Source organism: Aquarana catesbeiana, linkage group LG02 (genome assembly GCF_042186555.1).
Source record: "Aquarana catesbeiana isolate 2022-GZ linkage group LG02, ASM4218655v1, whole genome shotgun sequence".
Classification (NCBI taxonomy): Eukaryota; Metazoa; Chordata; class Amphibia; order Anura; family Ranidae; genus Aquarana; species Aquarana catesbeiana.
In genome coordinates this window covers 145261070-145285690 of record NC_133325.1, presented here as the reverse complement: position 1 = coordinate 145285690, position 24621 = coordinate 145261070, and the positions used below count along the sequence as shown (strand labels likewise).

Here is a 24621-nt window from a genome sequence, read left to right as displayed (position 1 = left end):
AGAAAGAGCTCACTCCTGTGATGGTGGAGGTGGGCAGTGATGACTAGGCCTCACTTTACAATGTCCTGGGAGTATGAGGTATGTAAATGGCCTACACCTATAGCAAAGGTATTATTCATCTTTAGTCAGAACTGCACAGTTTGTTTTAATCTACAAACATCCTTTACCTGCATAGGCAGTTTTTTTGTAAAGGTGAACTGTGCTTTTAGAGGCATATTCATGTAGAAAACAAAAATTAAGCCTTGCCGGGAACACAAGACAAGTGCTTCAGTGTTTCATCCGGGCGTTGCTGCAATTTGTTAGTAATCTGATGATCTGGGAACCCCTATTTCCAACCTTTTTTAGTACAGGAGATTCCCAAACACACTGTAGGCCTATTTTTGTCTCTCACAAACATAAAGTCTGTACATCAAAATGTCAGCACTAAGACATTTCTCACAGTCACATGATAGACTCACATCTAAAGTTTGAATCTGATTGGTGATAAGCCAGAGAGAGAGAGAGAGAGAGAGATTCCTGTTCAGGGTCACTGGCTCACTAACTGCTGAAACCAGGCAACTAGAATTTTCAGGTCAGCAATGACAGTCCATGGTATTTCTCTTTAAAGGAGAAGTACAGCCAAAGCTTGTTTGGCTGTACTTCTCCTGTGGATCACAGGAATGCAGTTTGTTTTGCACTCCTGTGGCCCGTTTTCAGCAGACAGCGAGCTAAAGCCCGCTGCCGGCTGATGTTACAGAGCCAGTCAAGGCTCGGGAAAGATTACGACCATATGGTCAGGATCCGCCCACATACCTGGACTGACACCCAGCTCAGTCTGTCAGTGAGCCGCTGAGAGCCTAAGCCGGCTGCTCCTGCCCCTCCACAGCCCAACATTCCAGTGAACTGACAGTCACCAGCTCTCTGCTCAGGGAGCTGTGAGAACTGAACGACAGGCGGTGTTTGATCACTCGGTTCTCAGTGTTAGAGTCGGCGGGGGGACAGATGCAGCATCGTCAGCACTTAGGCTCCTCCCGACATGTTTCGTGCCACACATGTCGGGAGGGGCCTACGTGCCGACGTCACGTTGCCGTATACACGTGTCTGTAGCGGCGGCCACTAGTATATGTTTTAAACTGCAGTGCTTTTATGGATTTTAAAGTCATTCAATAAATACTACACTATATAAGCTTTTTCTGGGTTCCTGGCTGGTGAGCTTTTTTACATTTAGTGTGGTATTTGGAAGCAACTCCCCATGGCATTCACTGAGGAGGACTGAGCATGGACTATTGATTGATGCTTGTATTAATCCTCCATCTGGTGAGTGCATTGTTTGGGTGAAGGCTCAAATGTGGAGATATCTTTATGCACCTTGGTGATACTTGATGGATGTCAGATTATATCTTATTACCTTTTTACTTCTGGTGAGCTGATCAACTACATACTGAATGAACTTTCTCATTATAAGACTTCCTATCTTCCTATGTGCTTGCATCCTAGCAGTATTGGGTTCATGATTTCCTTATTCATCAAGATGTTTCAGCTCTCTCTATTAGCTGCTCGGGGGGGAGAGAGGTACCAGAATCTGTACAGTTCTACAGACCCCCTCCCCCCGTCTTCCCCGGTGGTATCACCAGATGGCATTGCTGAGAGCCAGCTTTAACAACTAAACTAAAAAAGTTATTTAACAATAATTTTGACAGGTAATGTAAATTTCATAGTGGTATTAGTTCATAGGTAAGTAGGAATTTATTTAAACTGATTAAGTTAAGGGTTTTGAGGACTTAAGCCAACCATAGATGAGTCAAAATTAGTCCAGTTAATCAGGGACTGGATGAATTTCGTTCCATCTATGGGTAGGCTGGTCGCACATAAGTCGATCTCCTAATGAACTCGTGTACAATCAGCCTGTTGGAAAATTTTTGCTCGATCAATGCCGCCGACTTTAGTCGTCAACACTGAGCACTGTATTCTGATGGTGGGGAAGTCTCCCTGCTGTCAGAATACAATAGCTCCGTGGGAGGGATTCCCCCATCTGCATCAAATGTGTGGATGGGGGAATCGATTAATTTTATTTTGTTCAACCTGCTGGTTGAACGAAAGAAAATGAATCATGTATGGCCTGCCTTAGTAATTGTCTGTAATTGCTTGAACAATCCCTATTAAATTTCAGATGGCTACACTAGGACCATGTAATTGCACCAAGTATGAGCTGACATATTCGTTAAGCACTAATTGACAGGTAGATATGCTCTTAATGAAGTCGTAAGGTTTGGAAATTCTGCTAACATTTAGCAAAACTCTTCTGTGGCGGGATCTTATCTAGGATGTTGTCGCCAGTATTTACAAAGCATTTGGTCATGTAAGACCAAATGACTGTTTTGGGTCTAGAGTTTCTCAGTGATGATTGTTATAAATCAGTGTGGCTCGTTAACTGACTGGCTGTAGACTGCTGCATTATGCCAACAAACACAATGTCTGCCAAGTTTCTGCTAGGGTTGATACCCCTCCATTTTACAACTGCTGTCCTGGTCTTTAATTGGTTTGCAGAATGTTTGGTTTGGGCACTTTTCATAGCAATCTGGACTTTCCCATGCATGCTGTGCATCATTGTATTTGAAAGAGTCTGCTATATATTTTAAAGCCAGGTCTTGTTCTATGTTTCAGGAGTACCAGCAGCAGCTGTGTAAATGAAGTCTGCAAACATTGTTTGCAGGCTTCATTTATAAATATATTCTAATAATATTGTTATCATAATGTTATTGAAAACTTGGCAGTTTTATCAGGATCACATGCTCATTTTGAATAAATCACACTGGCTTAAAGTGATTCTAAAGGTTGTAATTAAAAAAAAAAAAAAAAAAACATTATATTTACCTGCTCTGTACAATTGTTTTGTACAGAGCAGCCACGATCCTCTTCTTTTTGGGTCCCCCGCTGGCAGTCCTGGCAGAGGAGCCAAAGCCTCTTGCTGTGGGGGCACTCAAGCAAGCTAGCTACCGAGCCGTGCTCCTGTTAATGGACATTGTCCATTTACACACAGACCACGGCTGGACCCCCGCTATATCCTCATTGGCTCACTGGCTGTGATTGACAGCAGCAGGAGCCAATGACTTCTACTGCTATGTGAACCAATGAGGAGGGAGAGACCCAGGAGATGGGTCCCACGTAAGTATAGAGGGGCTGGGGGGGAGCTGAACCCACACAGTTTTTAACCTTAATATGCATTAAGGTAAAAAAAACTTTTACCATTAGATCCACATTAAGTATTCTTTCTGAGCTATGCTCACTTTAGATAAGCTATAACAAACTTTGTAATTAACCAAAAGGTGTCATGAAAATGTAGTATGCATCATCCTAAAGGCAAAAATTTTAACTAGAGATTTGAAGAGTATATCTACTTTTGCAGCCACATTGAGAATAAAATCTACTTTTTTATTTATTTATTACATGTCCCCTTTCACATAGCATAACTTAAAATAGAAATTAAAAATTGAAGTGTACCTATTTTAGATGCTCTATTCTGAACACTCCAGCAAGGGAAATTCTAGGTAGGGTTCTTTATGAAAGTGCTGGGCAGCTGTTTGCCATAATTATCCCTGTCTGTAGTGTGCAGGCAGATTTTCATTATCAATGGTAACTAGATTTGAGCACTGTCTGTCCTAACAAAATGTTTAAGGTGTAGAAGTTGACTTCTTGCATTGTATGTTAATGAGGACAGACTTGGGACAGGCTCACTCTGATATTGTTAAAAAAACTTGCAGTCAGCCATGACACCTCCTCCTGAGAAACATCTAAAAGATAAGAAATATTTACAAAAACAAAACATTTTTTAGTTATACTGTGTGATTGGGAATACATAGCAAACATATAGTAGGGTTTTCTCAAATTTGATAGCAAAAGTGGAAATACAAACAATGATTCTGTGCACTGGTGTAAATAAAAAGCTGCAAGCAAGAAAAAGTGGAAAAAACACTAATAAACAAATATGCTGCAGCACTACAAAAAACTCAAAACAAATTTTGTGTTTTAGTGGATGACACAATGCACTAAAACACGACATATTGCATAATGATACAATAAACATGAATAGAAAACTCTTATTATCTGAGTCCAGTAAAGTCTCTAGAAATATTAAAGATCCAGTGAAAATAATCCAAACTTTCACCAAGCAAGTGCAGAAGATTTGTGCAAAGTAGAAACACCTTCATCGCAGTGATCCCACTTTGGGTATGCTCGCACCTCAGTATATTGACTGGAACTCTGACTCATCAGCAGCTCAGGTGGTGGGTGGATGAATCAGTGGAAGTCCTATGCTCAAAAAACAATAGAAACTGGCATAATGCTCACTGCAATTTTATTCATATAAAAAAAAAAAAAAAAATCAAATGCCACTCACATGTTAAAAGAAGAGAAGATTGCACAGATCACTTTAAAATTCACTTGTATAATGTTATTAATGCGGATGGCTGTGGATAGTAAATGTCAATGAAGTTCCAACAGCCAACAGCTTTCTCCCATTCAACTCTGTAACCTTGCCTAGGCCGAAACCTACGCGTTTCATTGTAATGATGTCATCAGTGGCACCAGGCTTTGGAAATACGCTTTAAGGTTATCGTTAGGTTGAGCTTAAGGGGGTTCGTTTAGGGGTTAGGTTAAGGGTTAACTTTATAGGTTTTGTTGAGGTCAAGCAGAAGTGACTGTTACATTGTTTGGAGTGATAAATATTTTTGGGTGTGGTAAGTGTATAACAAACACCGTCAAAAAAAATCATGTGCTGAAACATCTGATGTTGGAATGTTGGTTTATTGTTTAAAACTAATAGGATTTCCATTATTTGTATTAACTTATCACACTCAGAAACTGTATTTATCACTCCCAAAAAATGTAACAGTCAATTGGGACCTCAACCCTCATAAAGTTCACCTTAAACTAACCCCTAAAAGTAAGCCTTAAAGAGTTTGTTGCCCCAACACTTCTTCTTCCTGATATGTGCCTATTTTACCATGTACTTGTGTTAAAAGGTCTCCTGTTCTCTTTGTATTGCTTCCTTTGTGCGATATCCTTGATTTACCTGCCAGTCCCTCTGCTTTCCTATTAAAAACTGACCACACTAAGCAGGAGGGCACCCCGTGGTCAGTTCTCTAGCTATGCTGGGAACTCAGTTGTACTCTCCTCAAATGATCAACTTGTTATGACACTCCCCCTCCCCCCAGCTTTTATGCAGCTGAGAACAGAAGGAATGTGTTCACCTATTTAAAAAAGGGGAAAAAGATATTTATAATGTATTTTTATATCTATACAAAAATGTTTTGCCTTTCATTTCTATTTTAAACTGAATGGGATGTTTTACAAGGTGATTGTATACAAGTACTTTAACCCTAACGTAATACTAACGATCAATGATAGATTTTTTATTAAATAACATTGCACATTTCAGTAACCAGAAACTAACCTACCTTATACTGTATACCTACAAGTCTTTGTAGCAAATTTGTAACATGAGTGCATTTTAGATGTGTAACACACAGTGGCGGCCTGTCCATAAGCTGCGCCGCCCCCCCCATCCATGCGTCCAGCCCCTAATCTACATGCAGGGTGCCGGACGCATGGATTTCAATGGGTTTTTTTTTTCTTTGAAGCACATGATTAGAGCCTGAGGCTCTAATTGGCTTCAAAAAAGGGTGGGCTTGGGGCACAGAGCACTGTGCCCTGAGCCCACCCAGTTGTGTGACAATAGCGAATTAATATTTGCTATTGTCTTCCTGATTCTCCTCATGGCTAATCAGGAAGCGGGTCCTGAGACCTGATTGGCCAGGTAGTCTTAGGACCCACTTCCTGTTCCACTTCCTGATTGTCGCCCTTCTGTCTGTCTCCCACGGGGTGGGGGTGGGGGGTGTTAGCCGCTTTCCTGTCAGTCTTGAAGTGTTACATTTGCTTCTAAGATTAGCACACAAAGATGATTTCAGTACTGCTCATAAGAAGCAGAGGAGAAGATTTATTATTTTTATTTTACCTTTAAAGGTATTTATATAGTGCTGACAATTTACGTAGTGCTTTATATATATTGTACATTCACATGAGTTCCTGGCATCAAGGAGCTTACAATCTAAGGTCCCTAACTCACACGCATACATACATGTACTAGGGCCAATTTAGACAGGAGCCAATTACCCTACTGGCATGTCTTTGGAGTGTGGGAGGAAACCGGTATACCCGGAGGAAACCCACACAGGCACAGGGAGAACATGCAAACTCCATGCAGGCATTGTTGTGTTTGGCCCATTGCTGGACCATTGTTGGGCCTTTGTTTCAGGGTGATTTTTTTTAACAGGTGTAAAAATCTTCCAGGGAGATAACAAGCACCTCCAACTATGGCTCCGCACCACGACATTCCAGACACCCCAATAATAACAAGCAGTTGTTTATGGTCGTTATTTCACCCAATATCGCATTAGTGGAAAAGTGACAGTTTATATACATTTGTCTATATCATTAACAATTGGGTGACTGTCCATCTTTGTTTGCATTACTGTGATCCCTTCCCATTTCTTCGTTTAGCTTACACGCCTTCCTTTTCTTTGTTCAGCGTCGCAGTCATCAGCCCACTTTAATCAGTGAAAAGGGGGGGTCATTATCACTGAAGCGCAGGGCCAGACAGTGTTACTATGGAAATGGGTGTGGGATTAGTGTCCATCTGTCATTGTATGACCCCTCTTGAAAGGGCTCCATCACATATTATCCCTATGCGGCTTGGCACACAGGCACACATACTTGCACGCACACACTTAGCCCTCATCTGCACTAAATAGGCTTCCCAGGAACATGCTGCAGATGGGACCTCATTTCTGGCCTGCTCTTTTTAATCAAGGCAGGGATGAGTCATTTTTATTAGCTGTAAATAAATCTATTGAAAATAAATGCCTAATAGGTTTGATTTCAGATTATTCAGAAAAATAAAAAAGATTTATTTAATCATAGCTGATGCATAAAGTGCTATCTTTTGAATAAATGTAATATTTAGGGCAGGACAGGGAAATCTTCACTTTTTGTAACCTGTGTCAATTATTTATCTTATTCCATTGATAGAACAGATTCAGTTTTTGGGATCTGTGGTTCAGAAAGAGGAACGTTCCCTTTTCTTTTCTGGTGTCTGCTACTAAAATGTAAAGAGGGGTGAAATAAAATGAAGTGAATCAGTGCTTTCCAGCCATCCTATTATGGCAAGAGTTTGTGGTCACATGATTATTAGCGCTTTACCTGAATTGTATGGAGATAAAAAGCACCATTCACTGCAATATTGTGGCTATTAAAAATGTAAGTTTTTTTTACACAGAACCAACATAGGTACCTGAACCTGTCTTTATATCAGCCACCTGTAATCACCTGTAAAGCAGCGCTCAGACTGGAGAAGTGAAGGGCAGTACTCTGAGCCAATGAGGGCTCTGCTGCTTTTGTACAATGCTGTCAGGAGAGGAGAGCATAAGGATGACTTCATCAGTGTCCTGCTGCTATGTAATTGTCCTAGCACAGGCAGGGGTGGGTCCCGGACCAGGCTGTATTGGATAAAAGCAGGAAAGTCTGCATGGAGGTCCAGAGTTGGGCTGTGCTGTCTGGCAGTGGTGCCTAAATCATAAATCCATTGGCAGGTAAAATATTTCCCCTATACATGTTTAAACTATACAAGTAGCTGTTTGCTTGGAGTTCAGCTTTAAAGCAGTTCCAAAGCAGGTCAGCTTTAAAGGAGTTCCATCCAACTTTATATAGTGGTCTTAAACTAAAGACCGCCCCTTGTTTTTGGATATAATATATATATATATATATATATATATATATATATATATATATTATGTATATATTTGTTTTTCCTTTCCTACCTTTTAAGTACTTCTGTCCTAGCCAGGGTGCGGTGAAGTCCGTTTTTTCCTCTTTTGCAGCGAGCCCTTCTCCTTCTCCCCCGCTGCCTCTTGGGACCTGTGTGTGTCCCAGAAGACAAGTTGGCCATTCAGAAAGTGCCACGCGACTCGTGCATGCACAGTAGGAAACCAGCTGGGAAGCCTGAAGGCTCCACTGCCGGTTTCCCTTAGAGCGCTTTCACACTGAGCATCAGCGTTAAAACGCCGCTAGTTTTAGCAGCGCTTTACTGTCGTTTTAGCGGCGCTATTCGGCCGATAGCAGGGCGCTTTTAACCCCCGCTAGCAGCCGAGAAAAGGGTTAAATGCGCCCATGTAGCGTTGCTGCCCATTAATTTCAGTGGACAGGGGCAGTGGAGGAGCAGTGTATACACCGCTCCTCCACCGCCCCAAGGATGCTGCTTGCAGGACTTTTTTTAACGTCCTGCCAGCGCAGCACCCCAGTGTGAAAGCACTCGGGCTTTCACATTGGGGTGGCAGGGGAGGTGTTTTACAGGCGCTGTTTTTAGCTCTTTAGCGCCTGAAAAAAGCCTCAGTGTGAAAGGGGTCCTAGTTGTAATGGTGACGCCTGCACCCGAGCCGGTGGACAAATCGGCCTGGGGGGGGGGCAACATCGCAGGCTTCCTGGACAGATAAGTGTCCTTATTAATAGTCAGCAGCTACAGTACTTGTAGCTGCTGACTTTTTAAAAAAAAAACTTTTTTGCGACTGGAACTCAATTACTGGGTGCAATTTACTGGGTCCAAGCTAATACCAAATATAACTGCATGTAGCACACAGATGGCCTTATTCAATAGAGGATTCATATTACTAAGTGTCATAACACTCTAAAGTCAGACTAATAAATGTATTCTGGTTGGTTGCTATAGGTTATTGCAATTAAAGAGAACGTGTGAACAGATAAGTGTGGGAGCAGCCATTGTTGACTCATTGTTTTAAATATACAGGGTCCAGGTTGTAATAATGATTCTGGATTTACTGCCTAGTGAATCAATGACCTGGAAGAAACCTGCAGCCAGTTGAGTCTGGAAACTGTAAATTCCTGTTTTGCATACTTTTGTGGGGTCATTGACCTGTGCCTTCCTTTTTTCTATCCCCACAGATGATAACTCTTTATGAATAAGGCCACATGTCTCTTGTCACTAATTTTTAGTGAATTGGTAGACTGGATTCTTTAAAATATTAGTTAAAAAATGTCTCTGAAGTCCTCAAGTTCTGCCTGAAATATTTAACTGAAGGTTATATTACATTTTGCTTTACAAAACCATTTTCTAGCATGCAGAATGTTTGTTATAATGTAAATTCCATTGAAGGCTTTGCCTTTCCTGTGTTGTGTTGAAATCATAGGCAAACTTTTTTGCCTATTGGTAGAACACTGAGGAATACACCACAAATCACCTAGCGCCACCTAGAGGCAGCTAGAAGATACTGCACCATAATCATTATTGTTACTATTATTCTGTAGTACTTTAATTGTAATTACTGAAGTCAAGGTGCAGCTGTTCAGGTCCGCACTATATTAACACAATATGTATCAGATAGTATTTTAACAAAGTAAAATATTTAAACCATATTGCAACAACATTTTATTATCACTCACCTACAGTAACCTCCTTTTTTTGTTTCACCTACATTGATAGAGCTAAATCAGGCTCATTCAATGAGACAGTGTAAAGGGCCGTTAGGACCTGTAAAGTGCGGTAATCTATAACCACTCAACAGAAAGCATCTGTTTACTGATCTCACCATAGGAAACGGAAACCTAATTAGTTGCAATAAAATACATTATCAATGCTGTTTGGACTGCATTATTGAATAAGCTGAAATTGTGTTACTAGCCAGTTGCAATCACTTTAAGCAAGATTTGAGGCCCATTGGGCTTTAAGTCTGAGTTTAAAGACAATAAAGGATTGGTGAATACCTGCTGGGATTTCCAAAGAAGGGAGCCAGCCATAGGACAGTAGCCCTAAACGTGTAAATAAGAAGTCGTGACCAGGAAGGAAAAATGAGGGTAGAAAGATATAAATATTTCAAGTCTTTTATATGGTGCTTGATACTTTGAAAAACAAAGGCAGCTCTTTTAGTTGATTAAATTGTTCTACAACTTGCAACTGCTTGGCAGCTTACATAGTACACTGGAAACATCAACAAGAACACCAGAGCACACTGGCATAGCACAATGAGGTAAAAAAATATTCACTACAACAATGGCTCACTAACATAAAATCCTCTTAGTTTATCACTGGAAAGCTGCTGCCCTGGAGAATCCTTCAGGATACCAGGTTGTTCCATGCCATACCATGCAAACAAATTAAGAAGTTAGCTCTGTACTATACCAAACCACAAAGATTTTGGTTACAATTCAAAGACTCCAAGATTATTTTTCGCTGTGAGTATAAAATATATATTTATTTTAGCAAATCCATTTTGGTTTCACTTTCTATGCCATGCCAGAACATTTGGGTTTTCTGATATTATTATCAATTTATGAATGAATCGTGTATCTTAATGCATTTAAAGGAGCATGATAAAATGTTAATAAAATAAAATAATTTGGGACAATTCAGGAAGTCAAATAAATCATATATATCATTTTATTATTATTCTGTTAAAAACATTTGTCTTTGTAAAAGAAACCAGCTTACAACATTACTACCATGGCCAATCCTGTTTCAAGTTAAGGCTTATGGGTATAAGCCCAGGCCAGTAATGATGACGGTCCCTGTAGACTATCTGTATTATCACTGGTCCCCATGAGATCCATCCTTTTGACCTTCCATAAGTGTGAGTGGAGTCATTTTGTGCATATTTGTTGTCCTAATGACTAATGAGTCACAGTAAGAGACTCACTGTTCCACAAGGATTTTCTCTGTGACCTCTACTCCTGGTGATATCATAGACAATCATTTATTTTTTCTGATCAACACGTTGAGCCATTCTCTTCATGGAGTACAATGAGAACAGATAGGTGGTAGTATAATGATCTATTTTTAATCTAACAGCTGACCATAAACATGAGATGACAGCTGCAATAATCTCATGTCTATTGGGGCAGCACATCCAGCTAGCCTAATGCTCTCAAGAGGAAAAACAATGGATTATATTCGTTTAAAGACTTCTTCCAATCATTGTTGTACCTCTCTCCACTCACACATACACTATATTGCCAAAAGTATTTGGAAACCCCTCCAAATCATTAGATGCAGGTGTTCAAATCACCTCCATGGCCATAGATGTATAAAATCAAACACCTAGGCATGCAGACTGCTTCTACAAACATTTGTGAAAGAATGGGTCGCTCTCAGGAGCCCAGTAATTTCAAGCGTGGTACTGTGATAGATTGCCACCTGTGCAATAAGTCCATCCGTGAAATTTCCTTGCTACGAAATATTCCACAGTCAACTGTTAGTGGTATTATAACAAAGTGGAAGCAACAGGAAACAACAGCAACTCAGCCATGTAAAATGACAGAGCGGGGTCAGCACATTCTGAAGCTCACAGTGTGCAGAAGTTTCCAACTGTCTGCAGAGTCAATAACTACAGACCTCCAAAATCTGATTTAGGTCTATGGTTTCAATCTACTGTACCCCAAACATGTTAATGTATGAAAATGTATGACCTGTCTTATACTAGACAATGTATCCATGCCTTCTGTATAACAAAATAAAGGAATTTAAAAAAAAAAAAAAAAAAAAAAAAAAAAAAAAATAACTACAGACCTCCAAACTTTGTGTGGCCTTCAGATTAGCACAACAACAGTGTGTAGAGAGCTTCATGGAATGGGTTTCCATGGCCAAGCAGCTGCATCCAAGCCTTATTTTACCAAGTGCAATGCAAAGCATCGGATGAAGTGGTGTAAAGCACACCGCTACTGGACTCTAGAGCAGTGGAAGCTCTAGAGCAGGGGTCTTCAAACTATGGCCCTCCAGTTGTTCAGAAACTACAATTCCCATCATGCCTAGTCATGTCTGTGAATGTCAGAGTTTTACAATGTCTCATGGGACACGTAGTTCCACAACAGCTGAAGGGCCGTAGTTTGAGGATCCCTGCTCTAGAGTCCCTGGAGTGACAAATCACGCTTCTCTGTCTGGCAATCTGATGGAAGTGTCTGGGTTTGGTAGTTGCCAGGAGAATGGTACTTGCCTGACTTCATTGTGCCAAGTGTAAGGTTTGGTGGAGACAGGTAAATATGGTGTGGGGCTGTTTTTCAGGTGTTGGGCTTGGCCCCATAGTTCCAGTGAAGGGAACTCTTAAAGCATCAGCACACTAAGAGATTTTGGACAATTTTATGCTCCTAACTTTGAGGGAACAGTTTGGGGATGGCCCCTTCCTGTTCCAACATGACTGCGCACCAGTGCACAAAGCAAGGTCCAAAAAGACATGGATGAGTGAGTTTGGAGTGGAGGAACTTGACTGGCCTAAACAGAGTCCTGATCTCAACCCAATAGAACACCCTTGAGATGAATTAGTGCGGAGGCTGCGAGCCAGGTCTTCCCGTCCACATCAAAGCCTGAGCATACAAATGCGCTTCTGTAAGAATGGTCAAACATTCCCATAGAGACACTCCTAAACCTTGTGGACAGCCTTCCCAGAAGAGTAGAAGCAGTGTTTTGTAGCATTAAATTAAAAATTCCAAAACTTTCAACAAACAAAATACCATGTAATTAAATAGTGACTGATCACATATGAGTGTGCAGGCACCTGTAGCTTGATGCCTGATGTTGCGAATGCTACATGATCTTTGAGGCAGATTTAGCTCTTTTGGCCCCTAATAAGAATACTTATAAACACTCAAATCAGTCATTTTGTAGTGGTATATTTTAAGCATTTTTTAGCCTGTAAGAACTGGTCTCTTTCCCCTTGTGTTTTCCACTAGCTAAAACTGTGGTCTCCAAACTGTGGCCCGGGGGCCAGATGCGGCCCTTTGCTTTCTTTTATCCAGCCCCTGGGGCACTATTTCATCCACTGATACCAACAATGGGGCATAATTCCCCCCTATTAACACAATTGAAGGGGCACAATTTCTCCCAACAATACCAACGTTGGGGCACAATTCCTCCCACTGACACCAACAATGGTGTACTATTCCTCCCACTGACACCAATGATGGGGCACTATTCCTTCTACTTACACCAACAATGGGTCATTATTCCTCCCACTGAAACCATCGATGGGGCACTATTCCTTCCACTAATACCAACGATGGGGCACTATTCCTCACACTGAAACCATTGATGGGGCACTATTCCTCCCACTGACACCAACAATGGGGCACAATTCATCGCACTGACACCAACGATGGGACACTATTCCTCCAATTTACACCCACGATAGGGCACAGTTTCTCCTACTGACATTAACGAATGATGGGGCATTGTATTTTCTTACTTCAAGACCTTTCCTACTACCAATGGCCACAGTTCGGCCCCCCTAAACTCTGAAAGACAGTAAACTGGCCCTTTGTTTAAAACAAAAATGCCAGAAGATTGAATACATGAATTGCACACTTGAAATGCACTTCTGAAAATCTCATATGTACAAATATAATGCTCAAAAATAGTTTTTAAAAAAACGCCTGAAAGTCACTCTGCTCAGGTTTGAATGCTGCAATGTTATCAGATCATACACACATGGACAGCTGTCCTCATATGTCTCAGGCCAGCTTTACGCTTTGATCTTCTGTACTTTGCTTGCCTTTCTTTATGTTTACCTTGCAACTATATGCAGTAGGAAGATCAGTTGCGCACAGTGGTTGTATGCTGGGGCATATCTCCTATAAGGCAAACAAGGCGTTTGCTTAGGGTGGCATTTTTCAGGGGGGCGGCACTCCCAGGCTCCATCTTCCTGCCACTTCACCCTGCTGCACTGATCACCCCCCTCGCAAACCTGATTCCATGTCTGGCTTCCCTCCTCTGCCCTCCCATTGACTTTGAGAGCTCCAGCTCCACTCCTCTGACCCTCCCTTCAGTGCCCCCCACCTTCCTGATAACCGGGTGCCCCCTCCATGCAGTTGCTGGCTGTCTCTCCCTCCTCTCCCTTCTTTTCCTGAAAGACTACAGACAGAGATCACAGTACTGATCGCTTCTGTATTCATTATTCACTGACAAATAGTAAACTGTATTTACTTTTTGTCAGTTTGTGACTCTTTACTATGTTTAATTTTATGAATGAATATGAGTCTCTATACAGACTCCTATCTCATTCAGCCACAGTGCAGGTCAGGCGGCAGAAAAAGGGGCTGTCTTCAATCCCTTCCTCTGTCTCAAAAATGAAACATTAGAGGTCTGTTTAGACCCCTGATGTCTCTCCAACAACCCCCGTTAAATAAATAATAAAAATGAAAAAAATAAAAGTGTACCTGTACAAAAAAAAACTAAGGTTAAAAAAAAATGGAATTAAAATAAAAACATAGTAAGAGCCCTTTCACACGGACGGGCTCCATAAAGCGGGTCCGCCTGCTCAGCAGGGGGGATCTGCCCGCTATGCAGAGTGAACAGGGACACAGCCCTCTGTCCTCTATGGGGCGGTTGGATGGAGATGGACTGCCTGTCCATTTCCATCTGACTGCCATCCGATCCACCAGACAGATGGGCAATAGATCCCCTATCCGTCTGTTTTAAGTAGACAGGATCAGATCGGATGGCGGCGGGTGTCAATGGACAGGAAGGGGTGGGACAAATTTACATGGGGGGGTCCCAATTTTAGTTTTGCTTAGGGCAGCACAAAACCATAATACACCACTGGTTGTATGTTTAAAAAAGTAGGAAAGGCTATATAAAGTCAATGGAGTAAATTAGTCATGAAAAATACTGCAGAGATATTGAGTTACATATCTGAAGTGTGAGAAAAGTAAATACAGGCAGTCGGCTTCTTCCTAATCATAAGGTAAGAGTAATGAGAGAGATACTACAGAATGCTAAACTTGTTTCTTACCTTTTAGTTTTTTTTTTTCTGTAATGACCATAAATGAATATGTATAAATTATGTTACCAATATATTAGGCATGGCCTCATTTGTATTTAATTTCTGTTTTTGATCAGGTCATTTGGAGTTGTCCTGTGGGAGCTTCTGACAGGGGAGATTCCCTACAAAGATGTGGATTCCTCAGCTATCATATGGGGTGTGGGCAGCAATAGCCTCCATCTTCCTGTACCATCAAGCTGCCCCGATGGATTCAAGCTTCTCTTGAGACAGTGCTGGTCAGTATGCTAGAGTGGGCATTGCCCCAACTTGCCTAAGATATTAGTTACTCAATCTTTACATGGGTTTGCAGGAGTATATGGTTACTATGTACTAGTTGGGACTTAAATAACTGATGCACACAGAGGAAATGAATTACAAAATATGCTGTATGCAGGAAAACATGCCCATAAGAGTGCACGTGTAAACACAAGTACTGGTGATTCATGTGGGTGTTTTTTTCTGAATGCGCAAGTTTCACGTATACCTGCGCAAACATATTTTGTTATTCATTCCTATGGGCGCAATTATACCACAGCTGGGCTTCCCAGGGACCACAAATACAGGTATATTTTACATTGTACATCCATACACCTGAAAATGCATATGTGTGCGTGAGCTCTCAGTTCAAAAGAATGATCTGAATTGCTTCCCCTTTTGTCATGGAATGACATTTATGACAGAAACGGGACATGCAGGATACTTTTTGTTTTAAGACCCTGTAACCAAGATTGAATCATGTCATCTTGGTTACGATGATTGGTTGGCAATGTTTCTGCCCAGACACAGTACAGGGTGGCATGTGACATTGTTTAGTCCATTGAATAGTCTTACCCACTTTTGCATTTTCCATATCCTATCATTGTATTGTCCATAATATAAAATAAAAAATAGATAAAAGTTGATATTGCGAGCCACAATGGTATATTGCCTCAAATGTGGAAATCACGTAGCTGCCCGCGCAGAACACGTTTCATATGCCGTGCAATACAATGTTTACCAACGATATGCTGCGCTAAGGTGAAAATGTCAATCTGGAGATCATTAATGCATATGAGGTATACTGAAAATACCGCATAAGTGGCTTATCCAGCCACAGCAAGGCACAAAGGATATATGTATAAACAAAAAAAAAATTTTTTAAGTGATTATAAGGTGCAATGTGTAAATAATATACTAGATGTATACCATTAGAATAAGAGTAGCGATGATTAAACTACTAACTGTATATATAATAAATGAAAAATTATTTATATAATCTGAAATTTACCGTGTAAAAAATATATATAAATAATATCACAGTGATAAGTGCAAAAAATACAACAAAGTTCCAAGTGCCACACAATGAGTGTGAATATCAAATCCAAGATGTGATACGTGGTTATTAAAGTCCAATTTATGAAAGAAATGCACATAAAGGCCATAAAAACAGTTCATAAAAAATCCAACGTGCGTGCATTAATCTTAGTGCTTAGTGCTCAGAATTCCATGCTCAAGTGCCATCCAGTGACCCCCCGGGGACAGCCGCTCACCTCAGAGCGTGCGACTCAGCTGTGAGACTGAATCTAAACACGCTTATGAGCCATCTCACGGCTCAGTGATGGAATCCAGATACACAGTTTTCAGCAGCAGCTCCACAGTTAGGAATAAAGGAAAAGAAAAACTGGATAGTGTGATATCGTTTATAAATGTTTATTGGAATAAAAGCTCCCCACATTAGGGTACTCACATTTGCAAGGTGCGTGAGTGCACCAATCTGATAACAGTCTCCAAAGTTTGCCTCAAAGTTTGCCTGTCAGGAGGGATAAACTGTGCATCGCATCTCAGTGGAGTGAAAGGCTCCGTGCTCCGTCCTGGCCCCTCCCCTACGCGTGTTCGACACAGGGTTACGTGTCTTCATCAGGGGGATTGAATGAATTTCTTTCATAAATTGGACTTTAATAACCACGTATCACATCTTGGATTTGATATTCATACTCATTGTGTGGCACTTGGCACTTTGTTGTATTTTTTGCACTTATCACTGTGATATTATTTATATATATTTTTTACACGGTAAATTTCAAATTATGTAAATAATTTTTCATTTATTATATATACAGTTAGTAGTTTAATCACCGCTACTCTTATTCTAATGGTATACATCTAGTATATTATTTACACATTGCACCTTATAATCACTTAAAAAAATTTTTTTTTTTGTTTATACATATATCCTTTGTGCCTTGCTGTGGCTGGATAAGCCGCTTATGCGGTATTTTCAGTATACCTCATATGCATTAATGATCTCCAGATTGACATTTTCACCTTAGCGCAGCGTATCTTTTGTATACATAAAATAAAAAAATATCAGGAAGAATTGGAACCCATCATAATGGCCACAGAAGGTATGAGTCAGGCTCAGATATGTAACTAATAGGCTTCCTAGGAGGAATAAATGGTCAGCTGGTTTAACTCTGCCATCTACCAAAAAAAATAGTATCAGTTTTGGGTGGGTGGACCCTTTAATTCTCAAAAAAAAAAGTTATTAAAACTTATTTTATTCTTGGCAACAAATTATACAGAGTTTTTACTGAAAGCCGAACTGCAGGTTTAAAAAAAAAAAATAACGAAAAAAACGTTGGGGCCCCCGTACCACAAAGGTAAATGCTTGTTAGGTGTGGTGGTAGGGTAATAAGATGTAATACTAACCTTATTCCTCGCAGGCTTCCAATGCTCTCCTCTTCCCTCTGATGTTTTGGTTTGTGGGCAAGCACTCACTGCCTTCACTTACAGTGCAAGATTGCCGGTCCTGCATTGTATGTGATGACATCAAAGTGCGACCGTTGGACAGAGCACCAATGAGAAGTGGCTTTGGGGGATCGGTCACATGGCTTGGTGGAAGCCTGCCAAAGCAAGGAATCAGGTAAGTATTACAGCTAGTTCCTTAACCCCTAGACATAACAAGCTTCAACCCTTGCAGTGAGGGGAGGCCCCACTACATAGGGTAATTTTTAGTGAGGGTATAAGTATAATTTATTACTCTTGACTCATTATTGTCTATCTTAAACAGGAACAGCAAGCCAAGAAACCGACCCTCTTTCCGGCAAATTTTACTACATTTAGATATTGCCTCTGCTGATGTCCTGTCCACCCCACAGGAAACCTACTTCCAGTCACAGGTATGTCATTGTACATTCACACCTTGGATTGTGGTGCATTTTTTCGTCTGACGCATTTTCCAGTTAAATCAATAGAAACACTTTAAATTACAGTTTGCCTTAAGGTACCATGCACTTTACACTGCACATAAACATGCATTGATGCGCAACAAGACATCCATTACAATGCTTGTTGACATGTTTTAATGCGTTTCCATTGATTTTATTCCAGCCTCTTTTTAAAGATGACAAATCAGGTATATTGCACCCACCATAGAACTATCAGTGTAAAAAAAGAAAACAACCATAGAGATACAGAAATAAAGTTTTTTGTCCTTTATAAATCCAAATTTAAAACATGTGTAAAACTTATAACACTTTTGTTTGGATGTCATTTGCCAACTCCTGTGATATCTATACCATCCAAAACAGTGCAAACATTTTCATTGATTTAGGCTGGATTCACATATATGTAAATTGGATGCAGGTTTTCACCGCATCCAATTCGCATGACAGGCAAGTGTGACTGGCTCTCAATGAAGACGGTTCACATAGGTATGGGGCGGCCATGGAGCGCATTGCAGAAGGGTCCTGTGTGTGTTTGGGTCCAGTTCAGGTGCAAATTCAGGCAAAAATTTGGACCTGAATCGCACCTGAACCAGTGAACAGACACGCATCGGATCCCAGGCACAAACCCCCGGACACACATAGGTGAAACCGGGCTTAAATGGAAAACCCTTTAAGAAAAAATAACCACATAGGTGTGAATCCAGCCTTATTTTGACATTTCCTGCTGGTAGAGTAAGCATTACAGATTGAATTATATCTTTTTAATTGTTTTGGCTTGTATTGCTTTCCAATTTTGCAGTCTGTATACAGCATCCAGTTATCGTTCAAATCCTTAGCATAGGACAATAGACTTAGCTTTAGTTCTCTGGTGCCCAATCAAGGCAAGAAGCCCTATACAAAACAGAAGTCTATCCTTCTCCACAGTACATGACTCTCTTGACATGAATAGAGGCAATACAGCCAGGATATTATACAATAACCTTTTAGGATAGGTTCACACTGGAGAATGAAGCGGCTCAAAGCAGGGGTCCGGTGCGTCTCCATTCATTGTTTCAGGTTCAATTTCAGCCCGAATTTTTGGCTGAATTCAGACCTGAAACAGGCCAGAAGACACACAGGACTCCTGTGCAATTTACATAGGAGCCACTGTGGAGATGTGTGAACCAGCTCAATAGAGAGCTGGTCACAATCTCCTGCTATGCGAATTGGATGTGGGGAAACCAGAGGGTAGAAATCACAGGCATGGGTGGGCTGGGCGAACAGGTAAGTATTGGGTCTCTTCCTTTAGCCCTCGTTCACATCAATGTTATGTGTCATGCAATTTGACAGTTCAAAATCACATGACAAATTACACCCTATTTTCAGCAATGAAACCGTTCATATTGTTGCGACTCAAGTCGCAGCGACTTTGAAAAAGGTACCTGCACTACTTTTCTGTGATTTCATTGCGATTTGCATTGACTTCTGTTAAATGAAGTCGCAAGCTGCAATGAAATTTTAGATCCAAATCGCACTGATCTGAGCAGAAGTAGTGAACCAGGTCTTAAGGTGCTTTCACACTGCTCCTTTAAAAAAATGCAGTAAAAACACATGTGCTCTTGCCACATTTTCTAGACTCCAGACTCCAATCATGCACCTATGAAACCTGGACATGTGACTCAAAAAACGCACCGTGGGTGCATTTTTGATGGTTCTTGGTGCGTTTTCTATAGCAATCAATGGAAGATGCATTTTGGTGCACTTTTGAAAAGCGCACCAAAGATGCAGCATGCAGGACTTTTAAAAAGGCACCGCACTTGCAGCGCACTGGTGTTAAGGGTTTAATATGATTTAAAGAGATACATTTTTCATGCATTTTTTCCACTTTTTATTACCTCAAAACACATAAAAAATGGATTAGTGTGAAAGAGCCCTTACAGGAAGCTCTGTTTAATGCAGCCCTTTTCAACGGATTCAACACAGAGGAACGCTTAAAAAAAAAATTCCAGTTTCAGGGAGCCCCTGCTAAAAATTACTATAGATACAACTCATGATACATTAGTGTGATGGCCAGTAGAAAGAATGCTTCTTACACTTGCGGTCATTGGGAAGAATGACCTCCTTACAGATAGCTAAAAATATCAATGGTGCCAGTGGGAAATTATATGAGGAGCAGAAATTGCTCATTGCTGATGGAACCTCTAGCAACCTCGGGAGGGACCCCAGAGTACCTTGGAACCCAGGTTGAGAAACCCTGTTTTAGTGTGACGTTGTTTTATTATCATATCCATTATAGGTTAGTGAATTGAGCCTATACAGTGTATAGCTGGAAATAGGTGAAGGAAATAGGTAGAGGATAGGGGATAGCCATGGCCAGAAGAAGAAGGGAGGAGATAATCTAGTGACAGAGGAATAACTAAGAGCTATGGTCCTTGATACAGCAGGATCACTGTCATATCTCATACAACTTCTACTACTCTAGGCTCTCAATGAAAGTGCTGTAGCTACCTTTAGGCCTGGTACATTCAGGCTTCAGCCTGTATAGGAGTGTGTATAGCAAGCTTCTATTATGAAGGTGCAAAGTTTTTAGCCAGCTTCCAACATTTTATCTGAAACTGTTGAAGCACCCTTCAGCTTTACTTGGGGAAGTTATACACAAATCTTATTGAGAATGCTGACTGCCACTTTAAACAAGCTGCTAGCAGGCTTCAGTAAGGACTGGTTCTCACTTTTGTGCACAGTTAAACTTACCATTGACTTTTTTTTTTTATTGATATTAATTTTTTTGCACCACGGCTCAGCCACAATGCACAGAAATGCAGAGTGAATCAAAGCTGTGGGTGAGCTGTAGTTGCGTCATAGATAAACATATTGCAGATTTCTGCACCGCACCGCCACTGCATTCAAGTGTGAACAGGGCACAAAGAAAACAATTGTTTTCGGTGTGCCTTTGTGGAGACCGTTTTTCTGGTGCTGGAAGTTTCAAGTCTTTGCGAGAACACACAGAAAACAGTCTTTTCTTTAAATGATACAACAAAGCTGAAGGCTTTGCAAATGCTTTGTAAAAGCTTGCTGTACACAGTTGTCCTTCACATGCTTTAGATCGTATTCACAAAGTCTTTTAGCAGGTTTCAGCAGCACTCTGAGAATGCAGACTTGTTTTAGATGTGCAGGATCTGGTGCTGTCATCCTGATTTTGATGTCTTTTCCTAGCGAGTCACTGATATAAGGAGGCACGCAGCCAGTGAAATCTGGTTCCATCCATTTCTTCCATGTCTGTGGCTCTAAAGATAGTAAATGCAGAAAAAGGATGACAATCTGTATCCTTAGAAACCTGTGTAAATCTCGCTTGGAGAGGCTCCAGCAGCAGATGAAAGAAATGAAAATAGGAAGGAGAGATAAAAAGAAATGCTGCTGTAATCTGTACACTATATAATGTGAGTACATAGCTGCGTATAAAGGAAAGCAGTCACCATAGCTAGTTCCTCTAACCTCATAGACTCGGGATAGTGGTAGACAGTGACCAAAGGGCCCCTGTGAAAGACCAATATTTAGGCCCCCCCCCATTCAACTACAGTACAATAAAAAACACTTACATGCTTTGTACTGATTGGCATTTAGATAGAGGGGAGCTGAGCCTTGGTCTGTGTTACAGTAGAAGGGGCTCCACCAGCCGTCTGGCCCACATCTGCTATAAATAGGCTCCTAAGTCCCAAATGGCCCCTGTGCAGCTGGACAGTGTGCAAATGTTATAGGTGGAGCATTGTACCCTTTGCACCATTGGTAGTCTCACCCAAGGTAGCACACTAATGCCAGACCCCAGAAACTTAGCAAATTATGCCAAACAGGTGATGTATGTTTACATGAGTACAGGATACAATACAGTGGGGATAATATTTATTTGATCCCCTGCAAAATTTGTAAGTTTGCCCACTTACAAAGAAATAAGGGGCCTATGATTTTTATCATAGGTGTATTTTAAACGACAAAGACAGAATATCAACCAAAAATCCAGAGAAACACATGATACAAATAAAATAAATTGAGTTGCAGTTAAGGGAGTAAAATAAGTACCGGTATTTGATCCCCAAGCAAGACATGACTTAGTAATTGGTGGAGAAACCCTTGTTGGCAAGCACAGAGGTCAGACGCTTCTTGTAGTTGGTTACCAGCTTTGCACACATCTCAGGAGGGATTTTGGTCCACTCTTCTTTACAGATCTTCTCTAAATCCTTAAGGTTTCTTGGTTGTCACTTGGCAACTCGAAGTTTCAACTCCCTCCATACATTTTCTGTAGGATTAAGACTGGCTAGGCCACGCCATGACCTTAATGTGCTTTTTCTTGAGCCACTCCTTTGTTGCCTTGGCAGTATGTTTTGGGTCATTGTCATGCTGGAAGAACCTATCTATGACCCATCTTCAGTCTTCTGGCTGAGAGAAGAAGGTTCTCATCCAAGATTTTACAATACATGGCCCCGTCCATTGGCCCCTCAATGCGGCAAAGTCACCTGTACCTTTAGCAGAGAAACAGCCCCAAAGCATAATGTTTCCACCTCCATGCTTGACTGTGGGGTTGGTGTTCTTTGGGTCATAGTCAGCATTTTTCTTCTTCCAAACACGGCGAGTAGAGTTAATGCCAAAGAGCTCAATTTTGGTCTCATCTGACCACAGCACTTTCTCCCAATCCTTCTCTGAATCATAAAGATGATCATTGGCAAACTTCAGACGGGCCTGTACATGTGCCTTCTTGAGGAGGGGGACCTTGTGGCCACTGCAGGATTTCATTCTATGGCTGCGTATTGTGTTACCAATGATTTGGTGACTGTGGTCTCAACTGCCTTGAGATCATTTACAAGCTCCTCCCGTGTAGTTCTGGGCTGATCCCTCACCTTTCTCATGATCACCCTTACACCATGAGGTGAAATTCTGCATGGAGCTCCAGACTGAGGGCGATTGATAGTTATTTTGTATTTCTTCCATTTGCGAATAATCGCTCAAACAGTTGTCTTATTCTCACCAAGCTTCTTGCTGGTGGTCTTGTAGCCCATTCCATCTTTGTGCAGGTCTAAAATCTTGTCCCTGATGTCCTTTAATAGCTATTTGGTCTTGCCCATGATGGTGAGGTTTGAATGGAAGAAAGAGATTCTGTGGACAGGTGTCTTTTATACACATAACGAGTTGTCATTAAGTGCACATTCTTAAATTAATAGAACTAATTTGTGTACCACATGAGCACATACTGTCTATGGGAGCCATAATTGTTGGTTGGTGTGGGATCAAATACTTATTTTACTCACTGAACTGCAACTCAATTTATAACATTTGTATCTTGTGTTTTTTCTGGATTTTTGATTGATATTCTGTCTCTATCATTTAAAATACACCTATGGTAAAAATTATAGCCCCTTAAAGTGATTGTAAAGGCTTGTTTTTTAGTTTTTTAAATAACAAACATATCATACTTACCTCCACTGTGCAGCTCATTTTGCACAGAGTGGCCCCGATCGTCCATTTCTTGGGTCCATCGGCGGAACTCGCAGCTCCTCCCCACATCAGTTAACCCCCTAGGAGAAGCGCTCTCCCAGGGGGTTACCGTTCTGGCATGCTCCTGAGTCCAGCATTTGCATCCATAGACACGAATGCCGGACTCGGCCCCACCCCTGGCGCCCGCATCATTGGATTTGATTGACAGCAGCAGGATCTAATGGCTGCGCTGCTATCAATCTATCCAGTCAAGAGCCGGGACCCCATAGAGAGAGGGACAGCATTTCCTCGCCGAGGGAAATACGGGGCTCAGGTAAGTAAAATGGGGGTGGGCTAGGGGGCCGGTCACTGCCATGTGTTTTTTCACCTTAATGCATCCTATGCAAAAAACATGAGGGTTTGCAACCCCTTTCATTTCTTTCTAAGTGGGCAAACTTACAAAATCTGCAGGGGATCAAATAATTAAATTCCCCACTGTATGTACTTACTATCAATTCTAATCTCCTACTTTTTGATTTACAGGTAGAATGGCGGGAAGAAGTACGACTACATTTTGAGAAAATTAAGTCAGAGGGGACATGTTTACAGCGCCTGGAAGAGGAATTGATAACACGTCGCCGCGAGGAACTCAGGTGTGGTTTTGTATAAGAATGTAAGACAGCTAATTACTTCTCACTTGACAGGGTAAATCTTGATTTCTCAGCGTTTTCCCTCATTACATCATGTTTTGTTCCATGACAAATGGAAAAGAAACATAACCTGACAAGTGAGATTCAGTCTTCTTGTTCTTGATGTATGAAATCAGCCTCATGGGTCTACAAGAGGAAATTGTTTTGGAAATATGGTGTAAATAGCACAGGCTATAATAAGTACAGTATCTTACAAAAGTGAGTACACCCCTCACATTTTTGTAAATATTTTATTATATGTTTTCATGTGACAACACTGAAGAAATGACACTTTGCTACAATGTAAAGTAGTGAGTGTACAGCTTGTATAACAGTGTACATTTTCTGTCCCCTCAAAATAACTTAACACGCAACCATTAATGTCTAAACCGCTGGCAACAAAAGTGAGTACACCCCTAAGTGAAAATGTCC

General features: G+C 41.1%; 1 protein-coding gene across 4 annotated transcripts in view; it reads left to right on the top strand.

The window, feature by feature from the left end:
* MAP3K12 (mitogen-activated protein kinase kinase kinase 12) overlaps window positions 1-24621 on the top strand; it is a 231223-nt gene that overhangs the window by 169400 nt on the left and 37202 nt on the right. For all 4 annotated transcript variants that reach the window (XM_073613598.1, XM_073613599.1, XM_073613600.1 and 1 more), the window contains 3 exons: window positions 14930-15088; window positions 17902-18010; window positions 24044-24153. In XM_073613598.1, coding sequence (XP_073469699.1) covers window positions 14930-15088; window positions 17902-18010; window positions 24044-24153 — 378 coding nt within the window. The remainder of the gene's footprint in view (window positions 1-14929; window positions 15089-17901; window positions 18011-24043; window positions 24154-24621) is intronic.